This window comes from Mytilus californianus, unplaced genomic scaffold (genome assembly GCF_021869535.1).
Source record: "Mytilus californianus isolate M0D057914Y unplaced genomic scaffold, xbMytCali1.0.p SCAF_1, whole genome shotgun sequence".
Classification (NCBI taxonomy): domain Eukaryota; kingdom Metazoa; phylum Mollusca; class Bivalvia; order Mytilida; family Mytilidae; genus Mytilus; species Mytilus californianus.
In genome coordinates, this window is record NW_026262581.1 from 21,581,055 (window position 1) to 21,597,848 (window position 16,794).

Genomic DNA, 16,794 nt, shown 5'->3' on the forward strand with positions numbered 1-16,794 from the left:
GTATTGGAAACCTTGTACTATTTTATTACCCTCCAATGTAAATAAATTATCATGACTGAAACTTTAGAGAAAAACGAATCTCTGACAAAAAAGAAAAAAACAAAAGAGGAAATTAAAAAGGTTAGATGTCGAGGGTATCTATGAAATTATGTTGCTTGGGAAAAAAAATATCAACTTAAAATAACATTATGTACGTTCTCTTTAGGAAAAAAAGAAATCAAATATTAAATGGAAATTTCGAATGATTTATGTTTTAGAAGTTAAGTGCAGTACCAAATACATCAAAAGAAACATACTTAAAAGCTAAATAAATCCTCAAATAGATATTTAAAGACCAGTGAATAGAAAACAGATGTGATGTACATAAAAAGGTTGGAAACATGGTTTGATGGTTTTCCATTGTTATAGGGGGGAGATATAACTGTTAGTAGCTGATTTATGTTGATAACAAGGACTCAATTAAACTGTTTTAAACAGGTTGGTTTTGAGGGTTTTTTTATAAGAATATTTTAACATGGAAATACAAAATGAAGAAAATTTAAAACATGAAATTGTCATCTTAAGAAAATTGAAAATAGAATACATATAATTAATTATCTTTGGAACATGTCCTGTGAATTCATAAATATTCCTGAAAAATCAGTTTTCCTAGATTTGATGGGTATGGGGAAACCAAGAATTTAAATACACGTTGAAATACTAAGTTATTTACTTTGATAGGAAGAAATAATGAAGCTAGGAATTTAGGTACCCTATACAAGCAAATATTTTATCAAGCAGGAAAGTTTTTACCAATGAAAATAAATGAATCCACGGTAAAACAGTATCATTATCTAAGGACATCTGTGATTGAAATATTTCATAGGCTCTGTACTGTGAATTAGAAGTACCAAAAATAGAACAACATTTTATCTTTCAGAATTCTAAACAAATTGTACAATTTAAATCAAATCATAACACGATGATGAGTTTTGCAGTTTATGCTTCATTGGCCTATGATATGATGAAGGATTGCTGTGTTTGGTGAGGATCTCACAGGGTGGTCGGGTGCAGTTTATTTCATATTGAAATGATACTTCAACAATTGGACCTGTCACTAAATATGTTAATCGTTGACTGGATTAGCAGATTGAGCTTCTTCAGGTTGTAGGAAGAACCAATTCCTCTTTGGGATGATCTGGCACGCATTTCAATAGATTCCCGTTTGAATAGTTCTTCCTAGAAGTTAGAATTCAGAAACATGTTGTTGAATTAAAGAATTCCTGAATTTTTTACTTTCAAAGTTTTATTGACATAAAATACTGTAAATCCAGAAATTTTTGCAATGTTTTTAATAACGAGTTAACTTTGAAAAAATAAGAAAACTCTCATTTTAACTTTTGATAGTATTATTTATGTGCAGCATTTGCTAAAATTATGATAATTAATACATTGTAATACATTTTTAGCAATCTTTCAACAACCGCAATTAGAAATTCTCACAAACAAAGCAAAATTTATGTCAACTCCATTTATTGCTTTGTCCTGTCTGTCCGTTTCTCTATTGTGTCTATCCATCACAAATTAAATTTGTCAATGCAAAATCATCTACAGTTTACATAGAAGTGGATAAAACATGATAGAATTACTTCACATCATATGTAATTAAATAAGTAATTTGTTAAGGGTAAAGAATTTTCATGGCTTTAACTCATCTGGTTCTTACATAACAATTTCCATTTTATGTTTTACTGGAAATTTTGTAGCTTTTTAAGCAGTTGTGTATCATTTTGATTTGAAATTAGACATTTTTAAAGATCATATTGATGAGTTGAAAATTGCAATGCAGTTTCATGACTTAGGGTTCACCTTGCTCCATATTTTATGGCTTATTTCATTTTGTGTCACTTATCTGGGTCAATATGCAAAAGCTTTCACATAGGTTGTAATAGTAACATTTTCTTCAATTCCTGGCATTGTCCGTATTGTAAACTTAGATATATGTATGATGGCTGTTTTCGAAGCAGAGACCTTTTTACACAGCTGTGGTTTTATTATCAGGGTACCATATGAGATTGGCATCATACCGTTTTAGTAATAAAGAATTAAGAGGAAATCATAAGCTCCATTATCTGGTATGCATGTTTTCTGGATTTTTAACCGGATTTCTGAAGGAAAAAAATCAGTTATTGATTTGGGGATGTATGTCGGGCGGGCGGCTGCCAAACAGTGTCCGTGCATTTACTCATGGACCGTTCAACCAAAGCTTTTCAAATTTTAATATGTTGTTACTGATGACAAAATGAAGGTCAAGTTCAATATTAACTATTTTCACTTTCACCACTCAGGAGTTATGGTTCTTGAAAGATTAAAAAATGGTGTTTCCAGTCGTGTCCATGCTTTAACTCATGAACCGTTCAACCAAAGCTTTTCAAATTTTAATATGTTGTTACTGATGACAAAATCGAGGTCAAGTTCAATATTGATGATTGTCACTTTTACCGTTCAGCAGTTATGGTCCTTGTGCAATTGAAAAATGCCAGGACACAAATAAATGTTAAAAAATCCGGTTTGCTGTCACTCTGACAGCCTCTTGTTCTAAAACATCATGTCCTTTATCCAATAATGTTAACCAAATTATTTTCAAGAATCTGACTCTTAGCTTTGTATTTTTTATGAATTTCATGGAGCTATTTATTTTTCATGAATTTCACGAGTAGCAATAGGTGCTAAATCAGGTAGGAAGGACTAAGCTTAAATATAAGTTAGTTTACCATGTTTACAGAACCTGTAGTTTGGAAAAAAAAAAACGAATAGAAAGTGGATAAAAAAACTGCATAATGATTACATTTTGTTTAATATTAGAATAGCTTAAGCTAATGACAAATAGTGAATGCACTGATGATTGTACATTTTCAAATACTGTAGATTCATTTATTTTTCCTGGATTGAGGAAAAATTGTATTTTTATTGGATATTGGTTTTACGAAATCTGCATACAAGCCTATAGAAAATTTGTACCTAGTTGAATATTTTTAATATCGGAAAATTTAAATCCATGAAAATAAGTATCCCCTGATTAAGGATGAATCCACAGTATACACTAATGGATGGAAATATGATGTCAACATATACTTTTTTCTGTAACGATTGATATTCTTTTTATTTGTTTTTATTACAGATTGTCACCATGTTCAGTCTTCCAGTTTTAGCTTTGTTCGTTCTACAAGTAGTGTCAATGAAAGTGGAAAAATCATACAGAGACCAACATAGACTACAAAAATTTGTTGTCGATAAAAACACTGGTGAAATTTATATCGGTGGACAGAATACACTAATAAAGTTGTCATCAGACTTAAGTGTCATACAGCAAGTCAACAACGGACCAAAGACGGATAATCCCCTCTGTCCACCCCCTCAGATACCTTGTAACTTGACAAAAAATTCTATAAATAGTTTTACAAAGGGGCTTGTAATTGACTATAACAGGAGTACTCTAATTTTGTGTTCTAATATATACCAAGGATCATGTCAAGTCCGTTTATTACAAAATATTGCGTTTATAGAGAAGGATATTTATAAACCTGTAGTAGGTCATAATCCAGATTCTTCTGACGTTTTATTAATAGCGCCAGGAGTCGATAAAGAAGTGCTATATATTGGATCGGAATATAACAATATCAACCCTGGAGGGGAATTAAAAGTCTACCGAGATATGGTACCTCATTTATCTAGTCGGGATTTAGAAAACTTAGAATTCTCTTACCGAGATTTGACGGGAGGGTCCAAAATATCACTTCTGAATCAGTACAAAATGGATTTCCACGTAAATTTCCAATATGGTTTTACTAAAGGAGATTTTGTCTATTTCATTGCAACTCAAGTTAAAGCATTAGATGACAACACCGTTGAAACCAAGCTCATTCGAGTATGTCAGAAGGATAAATATTTTCACTCTTATGTTGAAATTCCCTTACTTTGCTACAAGGATAGGACACAGCCTTACACAGCTGCTAAAGGTGCCTTCTTTTCAGAAACTGCTGGTAATGTTTATGTGATATATGAAAAGACAGGGGACCAGAGCAGTTCATCGTCAGCACTGTGTGGTTATAAGATGGCTGATATTTCTGTTCGTTTTGATTCTACGGTTGATGAATGCCAGAAAGGAAATGGCAACCTTGGACCTGCCCATCTTCATCCAAAAACTCCATGTCCAAAATCAGTAAGTATGATATAAATCGCTGCCTTAATCTTTTGTTTTTGTGTTAACTGTTACCATGGTAAATACATATTATGCCATGCTTATGATATAAGAAGCATTATGGTTTTTTCGATCTATGTATTCACACCAAGTGACACCATCCTGTGTCAGGTTAAAGTTTTGGCTTAAGATAGTATCTTATCATGAAGTTGAAGTCACATCAACTTAAAAAACATAGTACACATGTTCATTATGTGAACTTTTTTTTTCAAATATATGCTTACTGTGAATTCATTTTTATTCGTTGGGTACCAATTTTCGTGGGTTTCTTGGGTACAGGTAAACCACGAATTCAAATGTTCAACGAATTACAAATTTTCTATAGGCTTTGTGTACAGAGATTGGTAAAAACAACGCAATCAAATATCCATGAAAATGCAAGTTTTCTTCAATCCACGAAAGTTGATACCCACGATAATAAATAAATCCACAGTCACTGACAGTAATTAGGGTTTTGACCTAGATTTTGTGCTTCACTGAGCATGAAAATGTGATTGTGTCCTATGGACACAGATTCTTGTTTAATTATTTTTATAATGAGACAACTATCCAATAGAGTTCAAATAATGAAGATATAAGCAACTAATTTGAATTTGAATTAAGTGAAGCTCCTGTTTCAATGTTTCCCAAACCAGACAACACACCTTCAAACAAGCAGTTATTAAAGTAGGATGAATGTGTGAATGGATAAGAATCCTTAATTCTGTTATCATAACATCAACATGATCAAATACTTTTGTTTTCAAGTATCACATCTGGTCTGGGAGAAATTGTGTCTTCTGTTGCCATGGCAATGGGGTACTAATTTCATCCTCCATTAAAACTGTCAAGTTCAGACACCCTTTTATCTTGTATAACACAAATGTTCAATAATAACATTTCGTCTTTTGTTGTTAATTAATTCTTTGTAACAGTTGAAAGTAATTGAATAAGGAAACCTCATCAACTGACAATTGGAAATGAGGTTTACTTTTGTAGTTTCCATAAAGCAAACTTCAGAAGTGTTGTAAAAAGTTTCCTGAAGATTATTGCAGATGAGGTCAGATAGTTTTATTTGTCCTTTACTGCCAGATCACTCAGTCAGTTTGTATGAAAGGAGATGTTGGGTTTGCATTGATGAGAAAACTACCCAACTGGCAACAACCTAGAAAAGAAAAAGTAAAGGTCAACATCTAATGATCCCGGACCAGTTACCAGCTACCGTCACCTTCAGTTACCAGTTTCTGTCACCTGACTGCTGATATCTTCAGACAAATATTTTTACTTCATTTGTAAATACTGTAAATTCAGAAATTATTGCGTGCATTTATTATTGCGATTTTGTCATTTTAGACTAAAATGCGATTTAAATTTTTTGCGATATTGAGAAAAATCCTGTTTAATTCATAAAAAGATTTCAAAATGCGAGTTCAAATTATTGCGATTATAACCCTGTCGCTTTTTTTCGCAATAATAAAAACATAGCAATAATTTCTGAATTTACAGTATTCCGTTTTATTTAATCCTAATAAGATAGGGAAATGCAGAAATTTCTATAAACTGAACGTGCCGTGGGAAGAAACAAGTGTGACATCATCACTTTATGAAGTCCTTGGTTTTAGAAAACATACTGTTTTGAGACAAAGCAATATCTAACCTTGCTTTAGAATATTTATAATTTCTTTCAAAAGAATATAAAGAGATTTATAAATTTCAAAATTAAAGTCTATATAAATGTCTTTCCGTCTTTCAATACAGTGAAAGTGGTTGATTTCAAACGACATAAAGTTAACTTTCAGGAAAGAGCAGGAAAGAGACCTTCCAAATTAATTGTCAGAATGGCAATGTGTCTTTTGTTCAATTGACATATGTTCTTCTCTTCTTGCTACTCAAAAGCAAAATATAATATTCATTAAATGTAATTTCTATGATTTAATGGCAAGATTCAAAAGTGATGGTAACTGGTCATCGTACCTATGAAATTTCCAACAAAAATCGGGTCCTATCAGGCAATGTGGGATGGATGGTTGCATGGGTGTTTTATAATAACGAAATTGGCATACTAGTAACCAGTTTTATTATTGTTTGTAAGAAAAATTAAAATCGGGTTTATGGTGCTTTAAGTAAATTTTGGTAACCCTTTTTATGTTAAAAGAATATTTCCCCATAGTGTTCCTGGTAAGATTTATTTGAAAAAAACTGTGAATTTCTGACAGACAATATAGAACTTATTTGTTATTGTGGAATCTGCCACGCTAGACCCAAGATTGTGCAACACTACTGACGTTATAAAACAATCAGTTTTGGATAGGGTCATCAGAAATTTTCTCTTATAATGTCAAAATTTGACTGGAACGCCTGTGATATTTAGTAATGCAGGCTAATAGCAATAAAGTGTATCGCCAAATGTCCATACCATAATGTCAAGCTCAAAATTGGCTTGAGTACATGGGGCAAGTTAGGAAACAATTCAGCAGACTACCAAAAATCTGACATCAACAAAAATTGGTTAAAAAACTTAAACACTGATAAATAAGATGTGTATAGATTTTAATGTCTCTTGACTCCAGGTAGCATCTAGCATATATGGGAAAACATCAGGATTACAGGTCACACATTGTTTATCCCTAACTTTTTGAAAATGGCTTAACTGAAATCTATTTCTCAGAATCAAATGTATTTCCAAAAGTGACTGAACTTAAGCTTTAAGGATGGGTCTTTGAGACAAAAAGCTCATTATTATATCAGGTATCTTGAATACATATCAGTGTACATCTGATTTCATTCAACATGAAGCTGATTTGTAATTTTACAGAAGAAACTAATTATTTACGCTCATAATGACCACTATTTTCAGTGAAATGTGGTATTCATACAGTGACTGTAATCTTTTTACTTCATCGGAACTCAATTAATTTATCTTATTTGTTATAAAATGCTTTTTAAGACTCTGTAAATGTGATTTTCATGATCATTAACATATGAAATAAGCATTTAGGTAATTGTCCTTGTAAGGCTTAACTGTTCATTGGCACAAGGTATATAAATCAGATCACCACCATATTGCTTCAGCTGTCAGATTATTTTGGAAATTAACTTTGATTTATTTACACAGAATGCATTTGAAATTGTTAAAATTAGGGGGAGATAACTCTTGAAAATAACATATTAGTTAGGAATGAGTTTGTTACATATAAGATAAGTACAAGACCATTTAAAAAGAGATAAAATTGCATGTATTTTGATTTTTGGATACGCTGCAATGTACTTTCAAATCCTTTTTATTTGTGGGATATGAATCTTCATGGGTAAAGGTAACCAATGCATTTATTTAAATGTACAACGAAGTACAATTTACAAATTATCTATAAACAAGGAATTATTTAAATCTGAAACAATTTTGAATTCTGGAAAATTGATAAGAAATGCAGGATGAAAACTAACCCAATTTAGGAGGGTTAGCCGTGCATTCATGGCTAAGGGGGGTTAGTTAGTTAATACTGAATTATCAGTGAAAGTAGAATTAACCTTAGCCATGCACTCATGGCTAACCCTATTTAGTTGGGTTAGTTTTCATCATACATTTGTTATCAATTTACCAGAATTCAAAATTATTCCAGATTCAAATAATTCCTTGTTTATAGGGTTTTATCATGTTTATGCAGACTTTGACAACACCATAAAATCAAAATATCCATGAAATAAAAAAATTTCCTCAAACCACAAAATTTGGTAGCCACGAAAATAAATGAATTCACAGTATATTTAAAAAAAGGTGGTTGTTTTTTCTTGATTTTTCTCATTAATTTACCAACAATATATACATGAAACTATCTGATTTTCACATGGATTGGCAGTTTGAATAACCCTTATAGCCTTATAGGTACAAATGTAACATTAATAAACAACACCATGGTCAAAAAGAAAAGAAAAAAACTAGGACAAAACAACAACAGTGGCAAAACATGATACAGAAAACTAAAGACTGGGTAAATTCGAGCCCCTCCAAGACTTGGTAAATATGAGCCCCACCAAGACTGGGTAAATACGAGCCCCACAAAAAACTTGGAAATATCTCAGATACTCCATAGGGTCAGCATATCCTGCTCTACTAATAAAACCTTACGTGAAAGGTATCTGCACAATAGTACACTTGTCCAAAGTCAATTAGTTAAAACAATCAGGCTGTTAGTTTTCTCGTTTGAAATGTTTTTCATTTGTCATTTTGGGGCATTATATAGCTTGCCATGCTATATGGGATTTGTTCATCATTGAAGGCAGCATTTTGACCTATAGTTGCTAACCTTGTACATGTTGTATGTCATTAGGTCTCTGGTGGAGATTTGTCTCATTGGCAATCATACCAAATCTTATTTGTTTATAATTTTACTGTAAACAAACTTAATTTTCACAAGTGATTTATTTTTCGCAACTAGAAATGTGAATTCACCAACAAAGCTTAGATTGAAATGGAAAAGACTAATAGCTATTGAAGAAACAAAATGCTAAAAAAAAAGTATCAATAAAAATAAATTATTTAAAACAAAGTAAACCAAACATCAGTCTAATATGTTGAAAAAAGAGTATGGTTTAACAGAGGTTTTACTGTGGATGTGAAAAGAAATTACTCCTGACTCAACAGCGAGCTTCAAACTGTTTTAATACATTAAAAAAGGTGCAAAAAACATTTCATGTAGAATCCAAACTGTGTTAAAATGTACACTTATCAATGCCAAGGGTGGTGAAAGTCATGAATCCTTGATAAGATAAGTGATCATCTAAATGATCTATCTTAAACTTATAATGTGTGGTATGAATTTTATTCCTGCAGTGGATATGCAACAAATTGGTTGATTGGGAATGAAAAATTAGCATTTGTCTATTGAATGAATTTGATATAAATATCCTATTGAAAAATTGTGATATCAGAATTTTCTTTTAGAGATCATTGGTTTTACTTTAAAACATGTTCATCCTTAAGCTTGATCCTATAATTCTGTTCAGTTGATTTTTTCCTTGCACAATGATCACAAATAATTTTTTTGTAAATCACTCACATGTAAAAGTAAAGAGGAATGATTCTACACGTATTCTGCATCTACATGTTTACCATCAGTGGAGTAGCTAGGACTTTATAAAAACGGGAGCCAGAGTGGCCCAGCAGTAAAAAAATCAGAAAATTGCACTTATAAACAGAACATTTTTCCATGATTGGATGCTTCTGACCAGTGCATGAATATACCACCTTAGTAGTAAGAATGATTGTGGTCAATTTCGCATTCACAATGGACCAATTCAGATTAGGTGATGCATTATGGGAATGTAACTTTTTGGGGATGTTCTCACCCCGATAGGTCTATACTAGACTTCATTACTAAGACTCAAGGACAGGGTAGGACAGAAATTTGATTCTGAATTTCACAGTTATCTTGATTTGAAAGTTTATATGCATTCAAACATATTGTATCTGGATTCAATCATGTCCCTGTGCATTGATGTTAAAGATAGATATATTCATTGTGTATTATCAATGCAGTAATGTTTTTGAACTATCAAGCTTGATTTAGTGTGAACACATTAAAAGTCAAGAATTATATAATACAGTGAACTTGAAGTGAATGAAACTAAGTTATGTGACACTACATGTTAAAGAATCTGGCACTTAGATTGTATGAGAATTGAAAAAAAACAAATTGGGAGTTGTTGAATAACACTAGCCCCTGACCCCAAACACATTTGCTAGTAAAATTTGTATGCAATTCCTTTAAACTTCCAAAAATCAGACATATTAGTTTTAAGATTGTAGGTAGGCATCCTCATTATGATAACTTTATCATAGCTGATATTTTCAGTGAGGGATTGAGTTCCAAGGTTTGCCTTGTCTATCCCAGGTCTAAAACCGTAAAGTTACAGCTCAAACATTCGTTTGATCCAGATGGTTTACATCTGGCAGACGACTTTATCTGGGAGCCAAAACTTAGCTCTGTGACTTTGATCTGTTTCACAGGAGTATTTTACAAGGCTATAAAATAGAAATTAAGGTTTCTTCATATCTCTGGGATGCATAAGTATTGGTGCAGTGATTTTTTTATTCCTTTTTGTGCAGATTGATTTTAGGATTTAACAAAGTGAGACGATAGCACAAGCAGCTGTCCTGTAAAGATTTATCACAAGTCTGATCATAATTTACAGTTGGCGAGGGTTTTGAAGAGGGATCCATCCCAAATACAGTTAATCTTTCTTGCGGTTCAAAAGCATTGCATTGATTCATTGATATTGCTATCTGTTCTTTGTATTTATAAGTTTAACCACTAAAACAAAATTTTTTTTTTGGTATTAATTTTATGTTTAAAAGTTCAGGCTAAAAAGAACTTTTTAAATACATGCAGATGGGAAAATTTGTGTGATTTTTTTCAAAATGATTTGAGGGTATCAGTGTTTAATTAATAATATGATATGGCACCAGTCTGATATATATATGTGACACAGATGATTCATGGCTCCCAAATGGTCATATTTTCTGGACATGGACATGCCCAGATTGGACAGATCACTGACTTCTGAACTATAGAGGTACAACATGTACAATCTTTAAAACTGTGTACTATTTTAAGTTCATTGTCTGATATAAGATTGAACTAGTCTATGTTTGTAAATAATTCTTACATCCTCAACACCCCCCCCCCCCCCCTCCTCCCCAAAAAAAAAAAACAAACAAAAAAAACCCATCCCCATGGAAATGTATATCTAAATCTGATTTATACGGATTGGAATGACTTGAAAAAAACCATGAACCTTGACAACTCTGAAACCCTTCATCATGTTCATGGATATTTGTTAAGGCACAACACTTTGTGATGCTCATTTATCTCTACTATAAATTTAGATTTTTATTAATGCGGAAAAATGCGACACTAGCGACAGTATAATCTTTCGCAATAATGATAACTTGTTATAATTTCAGAGGTGCTCTTCCTCATAAAATGTTTGCAATTGCATTGATTAGAGATTGCATTATTGCCAACATGGCCAATGGTCAAGGATTCGCAATGATAAATGCATGTTTTAATTTCTGAATTAACTGTTATTCTAGATCTATATCTAATTTCAGAATGAGCCACTGAGTTTGTGTGGAGAAGGAAAGAATTCAGACAAATACTCCTCTATAGAGGGTGTGAACCCTATTGATGAAGAAGCATTGATAGAATTTATGGGCACATCACTGACTAGTGTTCTGGCTGATGAGAAAACATTGAATAATAACATATTCTTAGGGACTAGTAATGGTCAGTTGAAAAAGGTAGGAAGAAAATTTGTATGTCAAGGAAATGGCTTAATTTCAAAATTTGTAGCTGGTATTGAGTATACTTAAATGAGGAACCCTTAAATTTCAGAAGAAAGTATTTTAAATGGTGAAAAAAAAAAAGAATCATCAAATGAAATTAAAAAAATCTGAGGTCCAAAACCACCATGAAAAACTGGAAAACATGTAAATACATAAACTGATGGAAAATGAGTGTCATATTCCAGAATCGACCTTTGAACTGCTATACAGTTTAAATATTTTCATGTTCTATGTTATGCATGTTGAGTACACAAATTAAAATTATAATTCATAATAATCCACTTCTAGGAGGGGGTAAACAGTCTATCATATTTTTATCAGCAAATACAATTCATAGCTCGCAGCTTCATCTTGTTGTGTGACACATTTTCTGTTCCTGTATTCTACTTCCTGTTTGCCGAAAACTTATTTCTTGAATGGGGTACAGTGTATAAGTAGGAGCTCACAAGGTACATCATGTTTTACACCATATATTTTGAAACATTGCTCAGAAGCTATTGTTAAAGAAGAAATATAGGGGTTGATGTACAAAAAAAAATTGTCAAAAGTGATTTAGAAATATTCTGTTAATTACAGGTTATTGTTTCCTCTGGTAACCAAGTGACTGTTGTCAAGGAGATAAATGTTGATATTGGTCAGTCTATAAATGAGTTATTATACAGTCCAGATAAATCTAAAGTCTATGTTTTGACATCTAATAAGGTAAGTTACAGGTAATTGTTATCTTTGGTGACATAATGTTGACATTTGTTGCTGGGGATATATTTATTTTTCGTTGGAATGGAATTCAGACAAATTTTTCCCCTGTTATATGTTGTGGTTATCAAGCAGAAAAAAATTGACAACAAATAGTCTATTAAAAGTTCTAGCACAGTTGTGACAATTCTTAGGTCACCACCGGATGTTAAGCAAGCAACTTTTGTCGATCAATATTCAATGTAATAATTTCTAAGAAATTAAGGTTCCAACCCCCTTTGACAAAGTTTACCGTAGATGGTTCTGGCTATTTTGTTTATCTTCTCTCCTCATGTATTTATAAATACCCAGCTTTCAAATTTGGTTTTTAGTATTCTGGATGACGGTAAATCCAGAAAAGTGCTTGGGATGAGCAAAATTTGTAAATAGGTTTTTTTTTTTGGATATATATTTTACACAGTCTTTACAAATTTTAAGTGTTTCTGTTGATATATTTATGAATGAAATTTAGACTGCACCAAGATGAGATTGGCTATGGTCAGTTGTGATAATAGCCATTTATTTGATAACCAGTTCTCTTACAATTCGTCTGTCAGTTTCAAATTTGGTCCAAAACTATTAAAATAGTTGTTTAGCATTGAAATGAATATTTTTCTGATCAAATGAAACAGCATGATTCATGTGAATTTACATTATATCTCAGCCAAAACAAATAGAAGTGACTGCTTACAGAAAAAGCTTTCTCTAGTGATAACAGACATAATGTACAAAAGGATATGAATATTAGCACTTTTTTTCATTTATCGTTGATAATAAATATAAAAATAGCTGTTAAAAATGATACAAATTCATTTTTACTTTAGTAGACGTCTCTTCGTTTTTTCTTATCTGTTATGTTACATGAATTCTATGTTTTGATAATGTTATCTTTGTTGATTTGAATTGAGCAAATAGGCTGATAAAAATAATGTTGCTGTGTTAGCTGGTTATCACTTTAACATGGAAACTAGAATCCCCAGAGTGATTACTGTATTTTAGTAAAAATATTGTTAAAATTACTTGTTAAACCCATGGTACCATAATAGCTTTCTCTATACTTATCTTTAAACCAATATTTGTTTGACAAGTGACATTTCTCAAATATTATATAACTAATATTTTTGTAATGTTTTGATGTTGGCTGTTCCAATACTTGTGAATTGTATAGCATTTTTCAAAATATTAAATCTATCAGTTTTTGTTGCGAATTTATTTTTGCTTTTTTTCTAGTGTTTGCAAAAATACAAAAAAAAGAGTACTCTTTAAGAAATTACAAGACCAAAAAGTGATTACATCAAGTCTTTATTTTATATGCTTGCGGGCAACAAACTCTGCTTTGACCCAACATGGGATCAAATCCATAACCTCCTCTACTTCAGGTGAGCACATTATCACAAAACCTTTGGGCAATATTTCTAGTGATAAATCAGAAATATGGACAAGGATCTAGTGAAATAGAACTCTGTAGGCAAGTTTGCCCTAGAGATCACAAAAATTCAAACTCTGTAAAAATAAACCACATGACAATACTGTAAATTCAGAAATATTTGCGAGGTTTTTATAAATGCGAATAATGTGACTACTTGAGTATCCCAATAATAAGAACTCGCATTCTGATATCAGAAACATATATCTGTATGTAGCTTTTCCTAAAATCGCTATAATAAAACTCAAATTTTTGTTAATTCTTCAAAAATCGAAATATTAAATGCACGCAATAATTTCTGAATTTACAGTACCGGTATATGGTAAACCTGACCAGGATAACTACAAAACCAAATTCTTTTCTCAATTTCAGCTGCTGATGGTTGACCCTCTACATTGTGGAGAGAGAACTTCTTGTGAAGAATGTTCTGTTGGTCAGGACCCTGTTTGTGGGTGGTGTGTCATGGAAAACAGGTATGTATGTACTGAAATTAAAGTTTGTTAATATGTGTATAATCCTTCACTGGCATACTTTACTGAGATTTATTTCTGTGGAGTTTAAATTTTGCGATGTCAAGGACCAAACCTTTTCTGGAGGTTTTATCTGGTTTTTATTGTCGCTTATTCTGGTCATCCTTACAGATCAAGTTGATGCAACAGGATATTTTTCCAGTGATCTATTTGTTGAAATAAGCGTTAATTTACCCCCTCTTAGGGGGTACCCAACACTTTGAATAAAATAAATTTGGCTCGTTTAATTTTCATAAATTTTTGACAAAATATTTACTTTGACCTGTTGATAAAGATATAAAAATTTCAAGAAATTTGAACCAAACAATTTACAGGAATAATTTCAATGGATATATAGCAGTTTGACAAACGCTAATTTTGATCATTGAGAAGCTTGCTTTCTCTTTACTATTATTATGTGATTAAAACGTTCAGCTGATTTTTAAAGAGTTATCTCCTTTAGGTGTTATGTACCCCTTAAATATTTCCCACTTTACAGTATACAGGTTTTGTTGTATTATATAGATTCTGTTAAAATCTGGTCATGTATTTTCTATTTCAGATGCACTGAAACTGATGCCTGTCCAATGCATTCAGTGATCCCCCATTGGTTGATGCAGAAGTCATGTGCTAAAATGGTTGAGATCCAACCCACAAGCCTCAGCTATGAAAAGTTTCAACTAAATGGAAAAAAATCTGAGGTAACTTCTTCTCCTAGTAAGTTCCTCCCGTCTCTGAGCACCTGTGTTGTACGGTATCATGGTATTACTACATGAAGATCAATATAATAAGCAGAGGAAATTTTTTTGTTAAAATTACTTTTTACTTCTATCTCGTTCTAGATGACATAGAAAAAAGACTTGAATGTAAGGCATAAAAGATTTATTGATTGACTTATTGGTGTTTAACGCCACCTACAACATTATTGTCCTATTTCCTGGCGGTCAGTTTTTATTGGTTGAGGTAGCCAGAGTGTAAAAGTAAAGATGATTAAATATGAATTTGCATTTTGGTGAAATGAAAATCAAGTTTGATACTTACACATTTTAAAGAACACATTTAAATGTATTCTGCTTGATTTCTAAAATTTCCTTTCAAAACTCGATCTAAAATGATTACTATATTTTCAGAATGCATGCTTTGTGTGGATAAATGCAAAAAAATCATTAAAGAATTCATTTTATATTTAATTCTGTAGATACAGTTCAAATTGGAGACCATTATGTTTGCACCAAATATTGATCAACTGGATTTACAGTGTTCTTTTGTTTCCATGACAACTAAATCCAAAACTAAAGCACAGATCGACCAGAATATTATAAAATGTCCCTTACCTGATGAACTTCCTGTTGTTATGAGCGGTAAGGGTGAGTAAATGCTGGGCTCACTAACATTCGCTTTTAGAGAGCTTCTACTAATCTCTATGTACCCGCTGTGTTTTTCGATTATTGTGGATTCATTTTTTTTTGGTTGGAATCCAATTTTCATGGATTTCAGAGGTACAGGGGAAACCATGAATTTAAATGTTCAACGCATTGCTAATTTTCTTTAGGAATGTATATATAAACTTTGTCAAAACCATGAAATCAAATATCCACCAAAATGCAAGTTATCCTCAATCTTTGAAAATTGGTACCAACCAAAATAAATGAATCCACAAATATCATATTGTACCTTTATGGTGTGGGACTGTCAAAATATGCATGGTATGGCAATCAATTATGATATGAGCAAAACATACAATACAAAAATAAATATTTGTGGGCTTTGCTTTAACTACAACCAAAGTTCTTTAACTACGGAGGCTAAAAATGCCTCAGGAACAGCCATTTTATGTTATGTTGACTTTGCAATGTCAGAACTTTTTTCCTATCCCCCTCCCTTGAACAGTTTTGCAGGTAAATAGGCAATAAAAAAGGTGGGGCCATCTTTTCATCTGTCCATTGGTTGGTAACAGACAAGCAATTTGAAATTTATGCCTTCTTTGGTCTTAAAATCTTTGAATTTTCATAAATTATTGTGATGCAAAATTCTGATTCTTGTTATACTTCATTTTTTTATGCCAAATAAGGTTATGTTGCACCTCTTTTTGACCAGTCTGAGTAAGAAACGATTATTAGAGAAAAAAATCACATCTCATACCTGTGATCAAATATTGTTTTTTTTTTTATTACTTTGATGAAACTGACAGACTCATGCAAAATTAACATGCATTTGCAGTAAAAAAAAATAACAAAATTGACTTTTATTAGATTTGATGAAATGAAATATGATACTGTTAAACCAAATATTTATATTAGGGAATGTGACCCCTATGGAGTATTTTCCAGATCTTCTTCCAATCTTAATGAAAGCAAATTAAGATCTGATTTTAAATGGGTTTTGTTTAGGTGGGAAGTGTATTATTACTTTCTGGAACTCAATATAATGACTCAGACACTCAAAGTTACATCATTAGTTATGAAATGTCAACTGAGGAATTGACAGCAAATATTAGAAAAAGAAGCACTTTGCATTAAAATTGCATCAGAATGAATTGTAATGGGAACTCATTGCATTT

The 16,794-nt window shown here is 31.9% G+C and overlaps 1 protein-coding gene across 3 annotated transcripts in view; it reads left to right on the forward strand.

Annotated features, from left to right (window-relative positions):
- LOC127700677 (plexin-A4-like) overlaps positions 1-16,794 on the forward strand; it is a 62,046-nt gene that overhangs the window by 19,725 nt on the left and 25,527 nt on the right. For 2 of the 3 annotated variants that reach the window (XM_052204272.1, XM_052204261.1), the window contains exons 3-8: positions 3,161-4,201; positions 11,331-11,519; positions 12,141-12,266; positions 14,098-14,198; positions 14,797-14,935; positions 15,433-15,601. In XM_052204272.1, coding sequence (XP_052060232.1) covers positions 3,170-4,201; positions 11,331-11,519; positions 12,141-12,266; positions 14,098-14,198; positions 14,797-14,935; positions 15,433-15,601 — 1,756 coding nt within the window. In that variant the 5' untranslated portion in view covers positions 3,161-3,169. The remainder of the gene's footprint in view (positions 1-3,160; positions 4,202-11,330; positions 11,520-12,140; positions 12,267-14,097; positions 14,199-14,796; positions 14,936-15,432; positions 15,602-16,794) is intronic. The other variant, XM_052204282.1, reaches the window with a different exon arrangement.